The sequence below is a fragment of the Chenopodium album genome, chromosome 23 (genome assembly GCF_948465745.1).
Source record: "Chenopodium album chromosome 23, dcCheAlbu1.1, whole genome shotgun sequence".
NCBI classification, from domain to species: domain Eukaryota; kingdom Viridiplantae; phylum Streptophyta; class Magnoliopsida; order Caryophyllales; family Amaranthaceae; genus Chenopodium; species Chenopodium album.
Window position 1 is genome coordinate 32,339,885 of NC_137856.1, and position 20,938 is coordinate 32,360,822.

The 20,938-nt window shown below is 34.1% G+C and overlaps 2 protein-coding genes and 1 non-coding gene across 4 annotated transcripts; 2 read left to right on the forward strand and 1 right to left on the reverse strand.

The window, feature by feature from the left end:
• Positions 1-3,698: 3,698 nt before the first annotated feature.
• On the forward strand, positions 3,699-7,055 carry LOC145609177 (BAG family molecular chaperone regulator 7-like). Its single transcript, XM_081664726.1, has 3 exons — positions 3,699-4,411; positions 5,818-6,099; positions 6,428-7,055. Exons 1-3 carry the CDS (start codon positions 3,734-3,736, stop codon positions 6,647-6,649), a joined length of 1,182 nt encoding a protein of 393 aa, XP_081520852.1. The 5' UTR covers positions 3,699-3,733; the 3' UTR covers positions 6,650-7,055.
• A 297-nt stretch (positions 7,056-7,352) lies between these two features.
• LOC145609886 (small nucleolar RNA snoR114) lies at positions 7,353-7,444 on the reverse strand. Its single transcript, XR_014106159.1, has one exon. It is a non-coding gene; the product is annotated as a small nucleolar RNA snoR114 (small nucleolar RNA).
• Positions 7,445-14,466: 7,022 nt separating this feature from the next.
• Positions 14,467-19,733, forward strand: LOC145606734 (trehalose-phosphate phosphatase A-like). Of its 2 annotated transcripts, none has more exons than XM_081662558.1 (12): positions 14,467-14,657; positions 16,538-16,610; positions 16,713-17,229; positions 17,311-17,451; positions 17,556-17,627; positions 17,712-17,840; positions 17,959-18,015; positions 18,140-18,241; positions 18,334-18,481; positions 18,600-18,670; positions 18,757-18,849; positions 19,007-19,733. In XM_081662558.1, exons 3-12 carry the CDS (start codon positions 16,942-16,944, stop codon positions 19,055-19,057), a joined length of 1,152 nt encoding a protein of 383 aa, XP_081518684.1. In that variant the 5' UTR covers positions 14,467-14,657; positions 16,538-16,610; positions 16,713-16,941; the 3' UTR covers positions 19,058-19,733. The 2 variants fall into 2 exon arrangements, with proteins under 2 accessions (XP_081518684.1, XP_081518685.1); XM_081662559.1 differs by lacking the exon at positions 14,467-14,657 and adding an exon at positions 15,201-15,669.
• Positions 19,734-20,938: the final 1,205 nt, after the last annotated feature.

Genomic DNA, 20,938 nt, shown 5'->3' on the forward strand with positions numbered 1-20,938 from the left:
TTGATCAAAGAGATCTATTGCTACCATAACAAGTTTCTTAGACAATCTCTTTTTAAAAAAATATTTCGTTACTCAATTATAAGCCTTGTTGTCGGAAGAAGGTGCATAATACACACAAATACTAATGCAATAATTAAATGGTTTATTAACTCAAAATTTAGTTAAGAAAAAATTATTACGCTCGACATATTACTTTGTATTTTGTAAAAAAATTTTTATTAAACTTAATTTCGTACCCCCATTATCCAAATCCTGGATCCGCCACTGCTTATTAATAAGTAAATGAAAAGTATTATTATATTTGAGGTCGGACAAAAGTTACATTATACAAAAATTGAATCAATTGAAGTTAAGCTAGGGTCAGTGTGGGTCGAGTCAAAGAGGGTCATATTTTAAAGGGTCAATAGCGGGTCAAGTCAATGCGGGTGACGGGCCAATAACGGGTCGATAATGTACAAAGTATCAATTAAAATAAATATTGGACAAAGTCATAAATAAGTATTTATGAATTCAAAAATTGGACAAATACTTTAGCTAATTAGCCCTATGTCGACTCTTTTCAATTGTCTTGTTCATTGAAGGCCTCGTCCATTAAGAGTCCCTTAAGTTTGACAATGATCTTAATATCATTGCGCTACCCTACTAAATTGCCAGATCTAATACTCTGTATAAATTGTAAACCGGGGTAGTCGTGAGTAGGCTGTGCACCAATCCAAAACCAGACCGGAACTCGGAATCGAAGTTTTTTGGGGATCGGGACCGAACCGTAATCAACCGGTCTGGGTTCCAGTCCAAACCTGTTTTATTCCGGTTTGGATTTTTTTTTATTTAGTATCTTAGTATATATATATATACATTTTTCAACGTCTTATTTTGTTTGAGTGCTTTCCTATTTTGCACCTAAAATTTATAAATTATGAGTTTTGTACTTAAATTTAAACATAAAATTTAAATTTTTCACCCAAAAAATTACAAAAATACGCTTTTCGGTCCAGACCGGAAACCTAGAATCCCCAATTCGTGAGGACCGGACCAGAATCAACCGGTCCAGGACGGGTCGGTCCAATTTCGGTCCGGTCCCGGTCGATTTTTCGGTCCAGGTCCATTTCTGCACACCCCTAGTCGTGAGTAGGGCGGTACACCAGTCCTGAATGGACCGGGACCTGAATCCTTGATTTTTAACGACCGGAGACCGGACCTGAATCAACAGGTCCGGGTTTGGACCTGAATAGACCTGATTATTTTTTTAAAAAAAATAATATGAAAGTGCTGACCTGTTTAGACCTATTTGGACCTGTTTAGACCTGTGCGGACCCGTTATGGACCTAATTAGACCTGATTGGACCTGTTTAGACCTGTTTATGGACCTGTTTAGACTTATTAAATAAAAAAAAAAGTAGTTTTACCGGTTTCAAGTCCGGACCTGAAATTCCGGGTTTTACCCGGACCGGACCTGAAACCCGGAATCCTTGAATTTCAAGGTCAGGACCGGATCTGAATCTACAGGTCCGGATAAAGTCCGGTCCCAATAAGTCTGGTTCAGGTCGGTTTTCAGTTTCGGGCCAGTTTTTGTACACCCCTAATAGTGAGAATGGATAACAATCATAACATGAAGACTTTAAGAGTGGAGTGGCGTAGAGAAGTGTCAATTAAATAAACTAAACCAACCAAAGATAAACTCACAAATTAAATCCACAAATAATGAAGTTAGAAATTAAGGATGAGTCAAAGGAATATCAAGACGTAAACCAAGCAAAACATCAGACATCCCCACCAAATGATGAGAGAGAAACATTAACACAACTATACTTAAAAGGGGTATGAATTGGATATTAAATTCAAATAAAAGTAGATTTAAGGGCCCCACTCAGACAACTATTATTTGTCGGATATACCCACGTGGCCCACACTTGGTTCCCATCAACTCCATCACAACCGTCCAAAATATACATGTGAAAATGTAGCCTTTTAATTTCTTAAAGGGCAAAAAGGGAAAGTTTTTAAGAAAAGGAATCATCTCCTTTACTAGTGCAAAAAGAAGCCAAATTTTCTAATAGTATGCGGTGCAATGATAAAGATTGTACGGAATATAACTATATAAGGTTGTGACTCTTGTGAGTCCTTGTGCCTTGTGAGTTTAGAGTGAAAATTCGCTTACCTGTTTTAATAAGTGTCGTATTTTAATAAATGTTACACTTTTTATTTATTTTTAGTAAAAAAGCTACTTTAAAATATTATATCTCTCTCCTTTTATGGTCCCCACTCAAATTCACTACTACTTTTTTAATTATATCTTTCCTCTTATATTCATTACTTTTCAATAAACTATTAACCCCACTATCTTTCTTTTACAATTTTTAAATACTCCAACTACCTCACTTACCTCTTATTTTATTTAAGTCAATTAAATTGTCTAAAACTATATGTCGGTTAAATTGTAACACTTAAAAAAACACAGAGGGAGTATATTCTTATACAAGTGACACTAATTTGTGTTAGTATGGAAGAATACAATATAACATACTCGGTATTATTTTACATATTGCACTAGAAATACTTTATTTATTTGAAAGAAACGTGAGGTTGCATGATTAGACACCAAATAACATAACAAAAGCATACAAAATATACAAAATATGTAAATGTAACTTAGACATGCAAACATACCATGACAACAAGATGTTGTGGTACATGAGTTTGAACCTCACATTGGTTGATCTTTAGAAACATTTGACACTTCACAACATGTAGCTTATGGGCTAAGTCTAGCTAACCCCAAATCAAGGAGGCTCCAGCCATCACAACCCACATCCATTTTTATCCTCAATATACTATTTCTAATTGTTTGAGAGGCTTTGCTCGAAAATCTCCCTTAATCATTCACATACGGAGCACATTTGCTTTAGTTAAAAGACCAATGACTAATACAAAACATTACCATTAGCCATGTTAAGTTACTTACAAATACTACAATCAATCTAATACGACATACAAATATACAATGTATATATACTCAATAAATACATACTCTGTATATTAAAATAACAGGTTTGACCGTGTGAGTGTGAAACAATTAATTTGAGACACAAATAATACATGGTATGAAAGGACTTAGGGTCTGTTACTCTGTTCACTTCAACTTAATTTTAGTTCAGCTCCAATCAGTTCAATTCAGCTCCAATCATTTCAATTCATTTCAGTTTAGTTCAGCTCCTAATATCCTTCTCTCATAAAATATTCATTTCAGCTTTGTTCAGTTCAGTTCTGCTCCAATCAGTTCAACTCGGTTCCAATCAGTTAAGGGCCTGTTCATATTTACTGAACTGAACTAAATTGAACTGAACTGAACTGAACTGAACTGAACTGAATTGAATTGAACTGAAATGAATATTTTATGTGAGAGGGAAATTAAGAGCTGAACTGAACTGAACTGATTGGAGCTGAACTGAACTGAACTGAAATTAAGTAAATGTGAACAGGCCCTAAGTCCATTCTAATTCAATAAATGTAAACAAGCCCTTAATTGCATCATACAAATTCCGCAATCTATTGGCCGTGAAATCCTCGTTAAAAAGAGGTGAAATTCCCTAATTACCCCCCACCATTTATTCCCCTCATAATTAAATCGCTACATTTCCCTTTCAATCATCATCATCTATCTATCTTCTTCATCTCTCATTTTCTCTCTCCTACTTCTTCCCCTCTGAAAAAAAAAATCTGCAAAAAAAAAACAATGAGCTACAAAAAATTCGAAATCATCCAACAATCATCCCCATTTTTCATCACTGAAACCACCATTTTCCCCCCAAAATCCCTCTCCATAAACCCCTTCTTCCCTCCTCTTCCAATCCCCTTCGAAGAAGATGAAGAACTCGTTTTCCCAACCCCATTTGATTCAATCTCCGATCTAATCCAGATCGAATCAACCCCATTTTGCTCATCCTTCAAACGAGTCATTCGCCGAGTTGACTCGTCCGAGTCGTACCTGAAGAAGATCTCCGACCGAGTCAGCTCGCTCGAGTCGAAGTTCGACCGACTTCTGCTGTTGAAGGAGAAGGAGGAGAAGGAGAAGAAGCAGCAGAAGGAGTTGAAGCAGTTGGATAGGAAGTACTCGTTTACGGCTGAGATTAAAGGGGATGTTGAGAAGAAGTACAAGTGGACGGCGGAGATTGAAGGGGATGATGTCAAGAAAGGGAAGAGAGGAGAGAGAAAGTATCAATGGATGACTGAGATTAAAGGGAAGGAAGATGATAAGAGGGTTTACACGTGGAAGGCTACTATTGGTGGTGATAACAAGAAGAAGAATGAGATTGAGAAGAAGAAGAAGAATGGTGGTGAGAAGGGTTCCTCTGCTACGCGCATTGTTGAGATCGAAGAATCACCTGATCAAAGAGCTGTAGTTTTGCGTCAGGTATAATTTTATGTTTTTTTATGTATACATTTTTGTGTTTGTTTGGTTTAATTGAAGTTGTGATGTAGTAAAATGAGTAGATTATTTGATTTTATTTAATGGTGTTTTGAAATGCTGTATAATATATGATTTTGAAGTATTTTGATGGATTGTTGTTGATAGTTTGATGAACAATGGTGTTGGGTAAATGGAACCTAGGGTGAGTTGCTAGGCTATGTAAGTAGATATACCTGTTTTTGTTGTGTTGATATGGTGGACACTGAGCTTGAAAGTGATGAACTTCGAATCGAAGATAAGATGTTGAGGTATGTGGTCTTTGAGGTGTTAGAAGATCTTAAGAGGTTGTAGACTGCAATGCTGTAAAAATGATTGATCTAGTACTAGTAGGGATGTTGATCTCACAGGAATATGATAATGTTAGAGGATTATGTAGGGTTTTGATTGATTCGTTGTTTATGGCGGCTTTTTCAGTAGTTGTTACTTGTTTTTGGCAAATGAGAGTTTGGACTAGGGAAAGAAACCTCAAATCATTGATGCAGGACATTGGTGATGATAACGTGTGAACTATGGTAAATGAGTAGAGATGAGAATGTTCTTCTTGTTCAGTTGGTTTCAAGGGAGAAGCGAAATTCATTGTATGGAAATGGAAGAGCTTATAAGCAGTGATTTCCATTCATCCAATATATTTTATACCTCTGTTTAGCAATGTGTTTTCTGGTGGTGAATGCGTGGGCTGATTTATCCCATTTTCCAAAAACACAAAATGAGATAGCGACTTTAGGTCCTCTGGTCAGTTTAAAGTTTTGGTTTAACCCTTCCTTTCCAATTTTCTAGAAATTGTGTTAGTTTTTCATATGTAGCTTCATCTAGCATCAAAAGAAAGGTGTTTTCAGCTATTTGTGTATGTTCTACTTTCTAACAAAAAGTTTTCTGATGTTGGTTCAATATACTGTAATAGTTAACGTAAGTTGATGTCTTTGCAAATTCAATAATAGCTCGTTTTGAGCTTGAGTTGTTGTCACCTTGGAGTATTTGGTACTTGCATTGATACTATGGATATCAGTCATATCACATGGGTCAGTGAAGCCACCTCCAAAAAGTATTCCGATTAATAGGACTGGTAAAAAATCATATATGCTCTGTAGGTGTCCAGCTCCTGGTGTTCTCATGGTGACAGATCCTACATTGTTGTAGAAATCTAATATGAAGTATACTAATTAAAAATCCTTGAGTGTTACTATTTACTCATTGCTAGCCCCATGTTCTGTTTTGCTGTTTTTACAATTATTTGCTCTTAAATTTTGGACCACTTCTCCCTAAACATGGTGCTATGTTATTTTGATAGGAAGATGGTCAGAGCATACCATAATTGTCTTATACGTAATTTTGTTGTATTGGTGCCATAGGCTTTTGCCAAAAGAGCTGCCAATGGCAAGGGGAAAAAGAAAGAACTATCACCTGTGGATGCTGCAGCTTTGATCCAGTATAGCTTTAGGGCTTATCTTATTCGTAGATCTCAGGCCCTTCGTGCCCTTCGTGAGCTGGCAATTGCAAAAACCAAGTTGAAGGAACTCAGGGCAATGTTCCACAATTTCTCCTACCGTAGCCATGTTTCCCGTGATGCTGAGGAGCGTCAGAAGTTCTCGGAGAAAATTATCGTTCTGCTCCTCACTGTGGATGCTATCGAGGTGAGAACTCGTTTCACTGATAGTACCTTGGTTTGTTAATCTTGTACCTTCATGTAAATCTGCCTCCACCTAATTTGAATGACCAGAAACTGATTTTAATTTGAGTTAGGCTTGTGCTATGAAAAAACACCTATCTTTGAACCAACTCGATACTAATCTGGAAATTTAGAAATCTAAAATGGTTCTGTACCCCCAAAAACCAAAATGACTCACCTGACAGAGCCATCCTGAGTTCTGATTTATTTGGCATTCCTTTCATTTTATCTACATTCAGTATAGACTATACGCTTATAGAGGGGTTAATAATCTTGCTTTTGTTAATGGTCAGGGAGTTGATGTGATGGTGAGAGCTGCAAAGAGGTCAATGGTGGATGAACTGGAGGCAATGCTTGATGTGGTGGAACCCCAGTCTGATGGGAAATCACTTTCCATGAGGCGAAGGACCTTCGATATGCCTAGTGGTACCATCCAAAAGGAAATTGCAGAAGGTGTTGCCCAGGTTGTCCAAATGCTTGATGAAGAAAACGGAACCTTTGAGGCGTGCGTATAAAGAAGTTGACTGCACGCAGCCACGCATAAGAGCATGTTATTCAGCTGTGTTTGTTGTTGTATGACTTGTATCTTCGTTAATTTAGGTGGTTAGAGTTTGCAGTCTGGACACATTTTATATAAAGCAGCTGGGTTCTTAGGTGTAGCTTAGTATGTATTCTAAAGAGGATTATCCCTACCTATTACTATTAGTCATGTACTATTGAGCTTGTGAGCTTATTGCTTCGAGATGGTGTTGAACAAGTTTATGTGATCTGGGTTTTGTGCAAGTATTGATTTAGTGAAACCCGTTGCTGCCTTTACAAATATTACTGTTTTGGGATGGTGGTGAACAAGTTTATGTGATCTGGGTTTCGTGCAAGTATTGATTTAATGAAATCTGTTGCTGCCTTTACAATATTACTATATTGGGATGGTGTTGAACAAGTTTATGTGAACTGGGTTTCGTGCAAGTATTGATTTAGTGAAACCCGTTGCTGGCTTGCTGCCTTTGCAAATATTACTGTTTTGGGATGGTGTTGAACAAGCTTATGTGAACTGAGTTTCGTGCAAGTATTGATCGAGTGAAACTCGTTGCTGCCTTTACAATTATTTCATACTGCACATCCTTTTTTATTTTTTTTGCTTCTGTTCCGGAACTCTGAGTGCCTTCGTTTTGTGCACGAAGAGCAGGAATAATACGAGGTTTAGTTGAGCAAAAAAGAAAGCTCAGATGCACACTAAACTTCTTCTGGAATATCAGAAGATGGTGGCAGACCCTAAGTTGCCACATTGTGCGCAGAATTCATCACAGCTTTACACATTTATTTGCACCAGCCGGGAATCGAACCGGGTCTGTACCGTGGCAGGGTACTATTCTACCACTAGACCACTGGTGCCTGTTGTAAACAATTGTTCCCATTAAATTAACATTCTAAAAACTCAATGAGCACTGACCAAGTGACCAGTGACCACTGGTTTTCTTATTCTTCTTCCTTTTGCAATTTGTATTGAACACTTACAATATGGATTTGGTGGGCCATAAATTGAAAGTGATATTAGGTATACTTTAGAGAGTCTCACAATTGGGAAATTAGACTTCGCATGAGTTGTTAAATTGAGAAGTGGGTTGAATATCACCATTCTTCTATTGGAGGTAAAAAAAAAAAAAAAAAAAAAAAAAAAAAAAAAAAAAAAACTCATTTTGAAATTTCAATACTCAAACATGAGTCTCATCACTGGAGATAAACTTATAACCTGTAAATAAATGGACTATGAAATACAGTAGGATTAGATATTCATACTATTAAGTTGTGAATTGTAGCATTAGTAGTAGAAAAATACAAAGTATTGTAAATAATTTTTATTGTACGGATTACTAAAGATCGAATAAAGATGACTACAATAGTTTTTTTTTTTTTTTTTTTTTTTTTTTTGAGGAAACAAAGTATACTTTTAAAGCCTATATTTGTACCATTGCTTATATTTGTGTACTAAAATATAATTATTTTTTTTCTTTTCCAATAAATTGCTTATATTTGTATCAAATGACTCCATTAAAATTTATCAAATACTCTGTACATTTTGACCCGTTAAATATTTTTTCTAGACTCGCCACTAATTGATATTGTAATAAAATAACAAATGGTGGTACTAAAAGTCTAAAATGACTTCAATGGTACACTAAATATGAAAACCCAAAGTGACGTAATGTGATCCATTATATTTTATTGGTGTATTTAGGGTCTGTTTTCTTACGTTGAAGTTCAGTTCAGTTCAGCTCAGCTCAGCTCATTTCAATTCAGTTTAGCTCCTAATTTCCTTCTCTTATAAAATATTCATTTCAATTCAGTTCAGTTCAGCTCAGTTGAGTTCAGTCAATGAAAACAGGCCCTTAATCAATATGCTCTTGTTATGCAACAATAGATTGATAACTTTTATCCCTTATAACCCCTTGTGAAAAAGAAGAAGCGATAGTCATGAAAATTATTTAATTGCAACACCTTGAGAAAAACGGGATCTTTCTTCTTTGAAGAAGCTTCCTAAAGTCGTTTTCTTCTGACTAAGCATTATGTTGTATCCACTTTGTAATTAAACACAAAACTATTTCTTGGTTACAAAAGAAGGCATGAAATGCATGATGCTCATGTCATCTTGATATGTCATACTATACCTCCTAATGCTGTATTTAATTAATTAATTTATAGAGCTCCTAATGTCATCACCCAATATTAAATCAAATAGTAAGACCATTCATGTTATTCATAAGTTAATGATCCATTTTTTCAACTTTTCCACTATTCATTATCATGTGATCGTGTGATCAACTCTATTTCATTAATTTTGTTTTATTTTAGATTATTCGTTAGTTGTTACCACCTGTAATAAATGCTTTATGTGTAGTCAAAATTTTTGATGTTGGTATGTCATGCCTCACGCTAACAATTTCCCTAGGCAGTTGATAATCAATTTATGAAAAAAATAGTTGCACAATTAAACTCTTACGATAGATTTTAACTAACAAATAATAAGTGTTTGCCAAACAACACTTTAAGGGCATGTTCCGATTTACTGATTTGAACTGAACTGATTGGGACTGAAGTAAATTGAATAAAGCTGGAATGAATTATTTATGAAATAAAAAATTAGGAAAGGAACTGATTGAATCTAAATTGAACTGAACTGGAATTAAGCTGAATAGAACAAGCCCTAACTAGTTATTAAACACACAATTTGTCATAACCAACACCACATATTTGCAACTCGAAGTTTGGTTCCAAACCATGACTTTAGCTAGTATAAATTACTATACAAGTTTTGAGTTAAAAAGAGTTTTTAAATAAACATTTGGTAAAATAATAGTTAAACTCAAACTTAATATAAAATACGAAGTAATAAACAAAGATGATAAATCATATAATTGTAGATCGAATAGCTGTCAATTCGTCATTGATGACACAAATGGTTAAAACAAATAAACTTTGACAAAACTATATAATTACTTCTTTTTTTTTTAAGGAAAAACTATATAATTATATTAATTAGATTTCTCCTACTTCCCAACTACAAAAGGAAAAAAAGGGAAATTTTGTACAAGTAACATTGATCAATAGGTAGCGTGTTTCATGCCCGCATAGAATTATTCAAATAAGGAAAGCAATAAAGTCAAGATTATGAATATCATTTATAAATAAAATTACCATTAATTATTTCGTTTAAAAGGAAAATAAAAGAAAACAGAGATTTTTAGCGGTGGGGTGGTGGAGTTACCAATATGGCAAATGGCAATACATCCTTAAAAAATAAAAAAATAAAAAGTGTTGAACAAATCTAATTTCCTGACTATGTTCATTCTATACTGTTGACCAGTTGTTACTTGTTAGTCTTCAATTGTTGGCTTTCATGGAACTTTCCTGTGCTAGTTTTCCTTATTTATTTTATAATTTTAAATTTTTAATTTTATAAGTCAAGAAAATTTTCATTTTTGGAAAAGGCAAAAATGACTCTAACCTTACTTGAAAGTTGAATTAAATAGTTCCAAATTGATTTGTATCAAAATCTCCTTATCATAGTTATCAAGACTTAATCTGATCCCAAATAATTTTTTGAGTAGGAGTTTCTACAAGAAAACGTAGAAAAGTGCTACTCCGATCCGTAAATAGATATTCAAAAACGGAGATAATAATCAATATGACAGTTTGACACCCCTATTATTGTAGAGTAAGGGCCTGTTCTCATTGACTGAATTCAGTTGAACTGAACCGAACTTATTAGAGCTGAATTGAACTAAAATGAATATTTTATAAGAGAAGAAAATTAGGAGCTAAACTGAACTGAACTTATTAGAGCTGAACTGAACTGAAAATAATCGTATGAGAACATACCTTAAGTGCACTAAAAGATAGATATTAAATTAATACAAAATATCTTTAGGTGCATCGTACAATCTTGCACCAGGGTGTATAACCTTACAGGCTTAGAGGAGGAATGTTTCCTCTACGAGAATGTACGGAGTAGTAATAGTTGTCAAAAATTGTACTCCGTAAAAAGCATAAATCCATTTAAATAAATACGTACTATGGAGGGTCTGTTCACATTTACTGAACTGAGCTGAACTGAACATAACTGATTGGAGCTGAACTGAACTGAACAAACTAATTGGAACTGAACTGAATAGAGCTGAAATGAATATTTTATAAGAGAAGAAAAATAGGAGCTAAACTGAACTGATTGGAGCTGCACAGAACTGAACTGAAATTGAAGTGAACTGGCCCGAAGTATCAAGATAAGTTTTTTTTTTTTTTTTAAAAAAAAAATTACTAGTGAAAAATATTGTACCTTATAAACTTGAGGTTGGGGGTTTAATTCATACTAAAAACACTAGTGAGATTCCTTACCAATGTTTGAAAAAGCACGCCTAGGCGCAAGGCGATCATGGGTGAGCGTTTAATTAGGTCTAGGCGAGCCGTTTTAGGTTAGGCGCACAAAAAGTGTCTAATGCTAACCTGAGGCGCACATGAGGCAAACTTCAGCCATAATTTTTTTAACTGCCCATATACTGCGCCTCACTTCAAAGAGGCACAACTATGCGCAGCAAAACCCCTCTTGTTTCAATGCACCTTGAGCTTTTTATACATTAATCCTTTACTCCCCCCTCATTTTCATTTTTCAATGTGTCACAAAGTAAATATTGCACCAAAAACTATGACTCTGCAAGGGTTAATGTTTAATTAGAGTCCTTCTCCTCACCTTAAAAACAAATACTCCCTCCGTCCCCTTATGATAGTCACTTATGGACATTTTTTACGGAAATTAATAAACACAAATAAAAATAGTAAAAGTGCATTGAAAAAGTAAATTGATATTGGGTAAGCAAAAAAATAGAGGGATAAAGTAATAAAGGTACATGAGAAAACAAAATTTGCATAGAAAATTTAAATTTGCACAAGTATTGTTGCAAATTAAAGGGAATTTTGATAAAATATTAATATTAATGGTTGTTGAAAAAAAATAGGGTGAATATTTTGAGACTAAATTTTGCCTATAAAGGACTATCAAAAGGAGACGTATGGAATATAAAATTGACCGATTAAAGAAAATTTATAATGCATAAAAAGGAGTATTAAAAAGACTAGTAATACATTGTCTTGTCAACCTCCAGTTTTGACCATGTAAAAACAAACAGTCGTGTAGCCAGCTCAGACTTTGGGTCCCACTTTTCCTGGAAAACCTTTCTCCTTTCTGTGGGTCCCACATTTTTCCCACGTTTGATTAAGGGGTGTGATTCGGCCACGTGGCTAAATCTAAGCCGTCGAATAGATTCTACTCAACTGTCACCGACGTTGATCACCAATCAACAGCTGTCAAAGAAAGGGACGTGTATGGCCCCACCATTCCAACGTGGACACGTCAGTTTGACATGGTCACACGTGTCATTACGCGCCTCAGCCACGGTGACACGTGTCTGTCGTTTTCTCCGTTTTTGGTGGGACCAAAGTCCGTTTCAACGGTTTCTCTTTCCGTTTTGTTGGTAGTTATTGTATTTTCTTTATTTTTGAGGTAGTTAATGGTGTTACTCCGTAATCCGTACGAAACATTGATACAAGTGGAGAAACGTTACTGTTATATACTTGTGGAGTGCTCGTATATTTTAAAATTGGATTCCATAAATTATTCTTGTTTTTTTTTTTTTTTTGAGGCAATTATATTAATATACTTGTATACATTATAAAGAAATACTACATACATAATCAATGACAAAATTATAAGCTGTTGGTCTAAAAACATCGTTACTCCTTAGATCATAGCATTTCATCAATGAATTAAAAAAGGATTTTCGAATAATTTCTTCAATCATTACATTGGAAGTATAGGAAAAAAGAAAATACACATATTATTTTGTGGTAGAAATTTAGGCTTAGGTTTTTACATCTGATTTTATTTAAATTTATTTTATTATATTTAAATTAAATTTGTCTGAATTTACATGCCTTTGTTTAGATCTTTATAAGTTTAATTATAACTATTCCATAACTTTGGAGTTGAGGGAGTTAAGAAAAGAAAATAGAACATTGTGACATGCAAATACTTTTTTTTACATGAATACCATGCAAATTGCCTCATATTATGCTTGTTTGGATCGAATATTCCAAACTTGTACTAATACATTTTTAACATCTCGAAGGTTATAAGTGTTTTCTTGTTTGAGTTTTCATACGCAATGTTAGTTGTCACATTCAAAGTAAAACACGACTATAAATACTAACATAACATGTAATAGAGTTGCTAAGTTAGTCAATTAGTCATATACTTTTGTCTAAAAGCATAACTTTATGGTAACGGTAAGCAAGATGACAGAATAGGTAAAAATATACACTATAAAAATTCCTTTGTATTAGAGAACTGAGAAATTAAAGAATATGTGTATATGTTCTGACTTTCGAGTAATATATAAATATGTTTGTAACAATGAAGAGCAACTCTCAAATCATCTCCTCTACTATTAAGTGTCTGACCCGTAAATATTGGACAAAAAACCGCAAGGGTTGAGATCTAATTAGAGTCTTCCTAACCATTTAGGAATAAAAAGCAAGCCACATAGCAAAACAGAAAATATGACAAGAAATAAATGGCGCTTCAGAAGTATCTCACAAAGAACAATATTTTTATGATACTTGTTCCACACTTCCACCCCCTTATTGCCTTATTGGGGCCAATTACATTTATTTGCTGCCTTTGTTATTCCCTAAAACAATGCCACCACAAGTCCACAAGGTTGTCTCCCATTTCAACCTCTTCAACCATACGACAAAAATTGGAGAAGATGATGAACACAATAACTTCAATTACTATGAGTATGATCAAGCTTGGTGAGATTCAATTCGTTCGACCCCTAGCCTCGTTGAGGGATTCCGAGTGCTAGTGGTCAACTGCTCGTCTGCTCTAATCTTCCATTTCATACGTTATGACTTAGGGTTTGTTTTCAACATGAATTTAATTGATTAGGTCTGATTTTGCCTCATATTATTTACACTTGATGGATTAAATCCAATTAAACTTGATTAACCTAAATATTTATTTTCTTAAGCTGAACAAAACATACCTTTGTTATAACTAGTATTAGTATACTTTCAATCCTATTTTGACATAACTGAGCCATTCAAAGCAAGAAAAATATAATCAAATTTAAACTAAACCTATAAAAAAAGAGTATTCGTACTACGTACAATGTAATTGAATTTGTATGGTTCATCTCAACCAAAGCGTAGCAAACTAGCCAAGCATGACGGAGTCAACATCAAGAATTCAAGACCATGACATGCAATCTAAGCTCACCTACTAATAGCTCCCATAGCTCACAACACACTAACATTAACATAATCGCGTTAAAATAGATCTTTCTAACAAACAAACCATAGCCATCAACTAGTCTAAAATGATACACAACACTCCGTATTAAACTAAACCTATACAAAAAAGAGTGCTTATGTACAATGTACTTGTGATCAAGTAGCGTATAATTTATACAACTTCAAATGTATAAAAACGTGTAATAAAAATACACTTTATATCACATCACATCAAACTTAAAAAATGCAAACAAACCTAAATAATCTCTGTATTTCAGTTGGTGACAATGGTAGGTGGTTACTAACATTAAGGAAATTTAATTAATTTATTTATTTGTACATATATTTTCCCACGAAAACTATATTATAAAAATTAATTAAATTAGAAAATTTCCAAGTAATTGACTTGGTGACCACGACTTCACAACCTTCCAAAAACTCTTATAAAAACCCATTCCCAAATTAGGATTTTCCTTCTTTTTTTCTTCTCTCTTTCTCTCTCCTCTGTACGTCTCCTCTGTAATTTTATCTGCTCCTGCTTTCTTCTCGTTCTCTGTGTTTGTCTCTCTAGGGTTCTTTCTCTATTTTTTTCCTGCAATTTTTCAAACCCCTTTGACTATTAATTTCTTCCATTTATTGTCTACATTGCTCTCATTTCCATCCTACCAAGAATTTTCCAAGGTTTGTCCTTCTATTTCTCTGTATTTTGATTTTTCTTGCATTGTATCTGATGAAATTTTTAATGGGTTCTTTGATTTTTGTTATGGGTATTTATAATTTCTCCAAATTTATGATTTTTGTTCAAGAATTTTTGATGGGTATTTTGTTTTTTGTTCTGGGTAGTTGTTGTTTCTCTGTTTTATTGCTTGATTGTATGAAAAATGGGTTTTTTTTAGCTTGAATTTCATATTATGGGTGTGAAATTATGTACATTTTTGGTATGTATTTTTTTAAAATTTATTTTTTTTTAAGGTTTTTTAATGTTTAATTTCATAGTTTTTTAAGAAGAGAATGAAATTTAGAAAGGTAATATAGAAAGAAAATGACAACAGATGCACAAATGGGGTTCACCTATGTAAAGATTGGGTCTTTTTTGTCGAAATATTGAGACTAAAAACAAGGCAAAACGGCCGTATTAGAACAAGGCCCACTTAATGTCTATTTCTTGGTTTCATTTGATTCCAACTTTTTATGTTTGTTTTGATTCTTGATTTTTTTTCCCTTATATTTTCTCTCATTTTAGACCACTTGTTTAGAATTGCAAAGGAAAAACATATGATAGTGACATGGATGAACTATTGCTTCATTCTAAAGACAATTGGTATCTAGTTGTTTTTATAATTTTGGTGCACGCGGGGTCACGAAATTATCCATGATGTAGACGAGATTCGATCTCATGTCTTAGGGTTACTTAGGTCGGTTTGTGGGATTGATGTATGTTAAGGGTTTTTGTTTTTATATAATTGGTTTTAGTTTGTAGGACCCCTTCCCCTTCCCTTAAATGGTAGCTAAAATTGTTCCCAAAGGTCATTGATCTTTCACATGAACGAAAGAATGACCTACACTAATACACTATTATGACACCCTTTCCTTTTTTCCTCCTAAAATCCTTAAGAGGGGTGTATGTGATTATGTGGTGTAAATGAATCTTCCCAAATTTTGCATCTTTGATGTACAGTCATGATTCAATTTGGTAGGTCATATTAATGAATACCTAATGTGGGTGTGGATAATTGAAGTGTGCTCCGTTTCACATTGATTTTTTTGGGCCATGTTTGTTTGGAAGCATTAGGCTTGTATAGTTAGTTGTTATTTGTTTCGTTGTTTGAGTTCGAGGAATGATGAGATTAGACAAACGCGCCTTTAAACTGTGTTTAGCATAGTTTATTCCTGTTTACTGTTAATATTTGATTGAAATCAAGTTGGCATGGTTTGGTTATAAAAGTGATGAACAATCATTAGTATTATTGGGTGACAGATAGATTTAACAAATCCTTGTTAATTGATGAGTATTATTGATTAGTTATCATTAAGGGAAATGTGTGTATTTTTGGGATATTCATCATGATTTTAACTGTATGTGGGAATGCTAGTTGGACCACGCTAAGGTTGAAGATCGTTATACTTTTAACTGTATGTTTGAATTGACTGCAGTCAAAGCAGCCATTAAAAATAAACTATAAAGGTTATAGGATTTCAGGGCATATTTTACATTGCAAAGTCCTTAATGGTGTGGTCTTTGATTCCATTTCAATGACTATGCTATGTAAGAATTTCGCTTTTCATTGTCTCTTTATTTCATTTAGCTTGTAGTAAGTGGTATTTGCTGAGGCAACAAGTCTTTAACTTTGAATCCTGATTCTCGTTGCCTCGTGTTCTCACATGTTCTTGTCTCCTCAATTGCCTGATTCTCGGCCTTTGATGTTGCTTTATATATTCATGTTTTTTGATTATAAGTCGTCAATCATGATTGGATGCTTGAGTACAAAGCAGTACGGTGTATGTTCTTGTGCTAATTAGTAATATAGTGTAGCTTATTGTTCTGATCTTCTTTGGTGTAGATATTTTGAAAAGCTATATTACATACAAAGGTCACATTTCATTGAGCTTACAAGGATATTTTGAAATGAGAAGGTATGTGACTGAGGACCAACTGCTACTATATTTCATTGATCTTTGTTTGATTTGTATAAATTTTTTTTTCTTAATTTGCTAACTTGATTATAAAATAACCAGTTCCCAGGATTTCTATGCTTGATGGACTGCTTCCCCCCAAACAGTGACAAGAAAACTTTGAAGAAGTGGTTTTTCATTGACAAAACGGTTGGATAAAGTGCCTGTTTGTTATTGTACAATTTGATCGTGATTCCTAGCCATTTCTCTTCTTGAGATTTGAAGCCTAGCTCATTGAAGTATTGTTTATAGTTTCCCTAACACTGTGACTTCTGCTACAAAACTGGATCCTATGGACCTCAAAACTCCTGTTCTTGCTGACCCTGCACCTATCAAAAAGTCTAGATTAAGTTTGCATTCTAGTCTTATGCCTTACTCACCTCATCCACAACGAGCTCTCTTTGCTAATGGCATGCTCTTGTCAATCCCAAGGAAGAAAACCGGTGTTTTAGATGATGTCCGAGCTGCAGCTTGGCTGGATGCTATGAAATCTTCATCTCCTCCACCTAAGAAATTTCCTTATGATGCTAACCCTGAACAAGATTCATCAGATGATGACGTTGCTTATCGTGCATGGACAGTGAGTAGATCTCTCTCTCTTGTTTGATCTCTTGGCCAAGATTACTTACTATTACGTATTGATTTTTCTTTCATTTTGCAGCTTAATTATCCATCAGCAATCACAACATTTGAGCAAATCACACATTTTGCCAAGGGCAAGAGGCTTGCACTGTTTTTGGACTATGATGGAACCCTGTCACCCATTGTAGATAATCCTGCTATGGCTTTCATGTCTGATGATGTAAGTATTAATTGCTTCAACTATCTGGATTTGAACAATTTAGATTTTTGTCTTTTATTTTCTTTTGTTGGCCCTTCAATTGACTGGCTATGATATTTCCATAGATGCGTTCTGCTGTAAAAGATGTTGCTAAACTATTTCCAACAGCAATTATCAGTGGAAGAAGTCGTGATAAGGTATATTTTTTCCCTTGTCCATGTATCTTGCTCAATTAACTTGACTGTGAGAATGTTATCAACCTTCTATTGTTGTTCATGCAGGTTTATGACTTTGTTGGATTGACTGAACTATTTTATGCCGGTAGTCATGGGATGGACATTATGAGCCCTGTGAAAGGCTCTGCTGCCTTTAATGGGCACCCTAATTGTGTCAAATTAACTGACAAGCAGGTATTGTATACAAGTATTACAAAAAAAAATAAAAAAAAAAAAAACTCGGAGGAAGAAAGATCATTGGGCGAAAATATAGCTGACTACTCTTTTTTACTTCGTTTCTTGATTTCTTTAGGGTAAGGAAGCTGTCCTTTTTCAGCCTGCTAGTGAATTTTTGCCTATGATTGAGGAGGTAATGCTACCTTTTTTCTTAGTTAATATGTAATATTGCTATCTTTAAATCATGTTAAAGTCAAAGTCATTATTTAACCTTTTTAGTAATCATGGGTTTTTCTATATGTTTTTTCTCTAAGCAGGTTTATACATCCCTTATTGAGACTACTAAGGAAATTAAGGGTGCAACGGTTGAGGATAACAAGTTTTGTGTTTCTGTTCACTATCGCAATGTAGAAGAAAAGGTAAAACAGTTTTCTCTTAGTGAAATACACTTTCGTTCCTTGGCTTATTGTTTGTGTTCTAGTGCTGATTGTGTTACACTTAAATGTTACAGAATTGGAAAACTGTTGCTCTTCGTGTCCATGCTATACTAAAAGATTACCCACGTCTTAAACTGAATCATGGGCGGAAGGTTTTAGAGATCCGTCCTGTGATTGATTGGAACAAGGGAAAGGCTGTTGAATTTTTGCTAGAGTCCCTCGGTGAGGATCTTTTGCTCGGAATTCTTTTCTGATTTTATAATACAAAGAAAACAGGTTCCTATATTTGTATAGGACATTCTCTGCAGTTTTATAACCCGATGTTGGAAACATGTTGCAGGACTAAGTGACTCTGATGACGTGCTTCCAATATATGTCGGTGATGACAGAACTGATGAGGATGCTTTTAAGGTAATTATGCGCTTAAATTAAATGATGTATAAGCTGTTTGATGAAGTGAACATCCTACTGAATCCATAAAACATTTTCGAGTGCAGTTCCTAAGAGAAGAAAATAGAGGATATGGTATTTTAGTGTCTTCTGTTCCCAAAGAAAGTAATGCATTCTACTCCCTGAAGAACCCATCAGAGGTATTCTACCTAATCCTATAGGAGCTCCTTTTGAATTGAAGCAATGATAAATTACTCGTAGGGATCGGACTTTAGTCTGAACACCTGATTTCAGACTGATTTAATCTCAGGAATCGGTTTCAGAACAGTAATCTTATACTGTTGATATTTTGTGCAGGTTATGGAGTTTCTCAAGGCACTTGTGACTTGGAAGTCGAGTTCACTCTAGATTAACCACAAACTAGAAAAAGTATATTCTAACATTACATAAATATGATCAGCCAAAAAAAGAAAAAAGAACAAAAAAATTTACCATTACATAAATATATACAGTATGGGAAGGATTAAAGAAGAACTGCAACCAGTTTTGGTGCAAGGTTTGGCGCGTGCAGTGGAAGAAGCTTCATCATCTTTTCAGTAACAATTTTGTTTGTAAAAAACGTCTGCGATTTTGTAAATCCCTCTTCCTTTGTATATTGCTAGCCCTTGTATTTAGAAGCAGTTGATAAAGGTGCTTAATTTTCCATTTAGAGTTTTGTACCTTTGCTTCTTTGTGTAGGATAGTCAATTAGTCAGTTCTTTAATATGTTTGAAATCCCATATAGGTTATTATTAGGAGAGTAATTAGGTTGCAAATTCTTTTATTTGTGAAATGTGTATTGTTCACTCTCGGAGGAAAAAAAATTTATATCTAGGTTGTTTGAGAGAAGAGAGAGTAAATTTTTTGAAAGGGGAAAGAAGATTGGTAGTGTTGTCTCTTGTTATTCTTTGGGAGGCTCATTTTGCTGGCAAGTTTATTTCACGGATCTTGAAGTTAACTGTTAACGTCGTGTGTATGGAACAATCGTGTGTAATTCTATGTGATTGTTTATAATAATATACCCGTGTTATATATTGTTGTCGTATCTGTTGAAATAGATATGTGCTTAGCCTCGTTTTCAATTTGTTTATGATTCAATCATATTTATGTTTATTTTTTAAATTTCACAACTACTCAATTGAACTTGAAATGACTAATGGGAATGAAGGATGCTCATTTGGAATCCAATAGGCAGTAGCTTTACTTTCTCTTTGCACTTTCCATGTTAGAATAATAAAATGCCCTCATCACTTAAATTGATTATTATTCGTACTTTACATACTACCTCCATTCCTGACCACATTTATGATTTATACAATCAAAACAAATTATAGTAACAAGTTTGGTCTTATTAGATTCCCCTACTAATAAATTTTTTAAATATCAACTTTTAAAAAAATTTACTTATACATAGCCGAAGTTATTAATGGCCAAAGATGTCATTTGAGACTGTGTAAATGCAAAGTGAGTCGAACTTTTAGGAACGGGGAGAGCATGTATAATCGGATAATCTTATTTTTTTGGTAACATAATGCGTTGAATGATTAGTCAAAAACTATCATTAAGGAAAGCCTTCAGGCCCAGCCCATACGGGAAAGTCCTTAAGGCCGGCCCGATGATTCATGCACCAATTTTTTTTTTCAGGCAATTACCATTAAAACAGTGAAATTATATCTAAAATTGCAAATAATGATAAAAATTGTACTTTGTGTAATACTTTCATGTGACATAATTCTCATGATAAGCTTGATTAGTAAATTGGTATATGAAATTAGTACACGTATGGCAAGAAGTTAACATCTCACATGATTTTGAAAAGAAAGCATAGTTGGTCACTTGATCTTCATGACTTCATGTCATGGCCTTCTATCTTTAACATTATGCCTTTTCATTCCATGGATAAATAATTTATAGTATTCGTCTTTCAATCATCGATGACCATTTAAAATGCGACAATTAATTCACTCATACGAGTATTATTTTTAATTAATTCAATTTTGAAAAACCTCATATCTTTATGGTATGGGGTATTATATAAGATAATATTCATGGTTATAATGTTTTACGAAATATAATTTATGAAATACGAATATTAAACGGATGGAGTAGAATATAAGGATTGAGTCAAGACTCTCGGTGGCTCATCCCCTATGTTCCACCATTGATTAGCCTTATGAATCAATTTCATTTTTTTTTTGTTTTTTTTTTTTTTTTGCTATGGTAAAGATTTTCCAATGTAGCGTGTGTTGA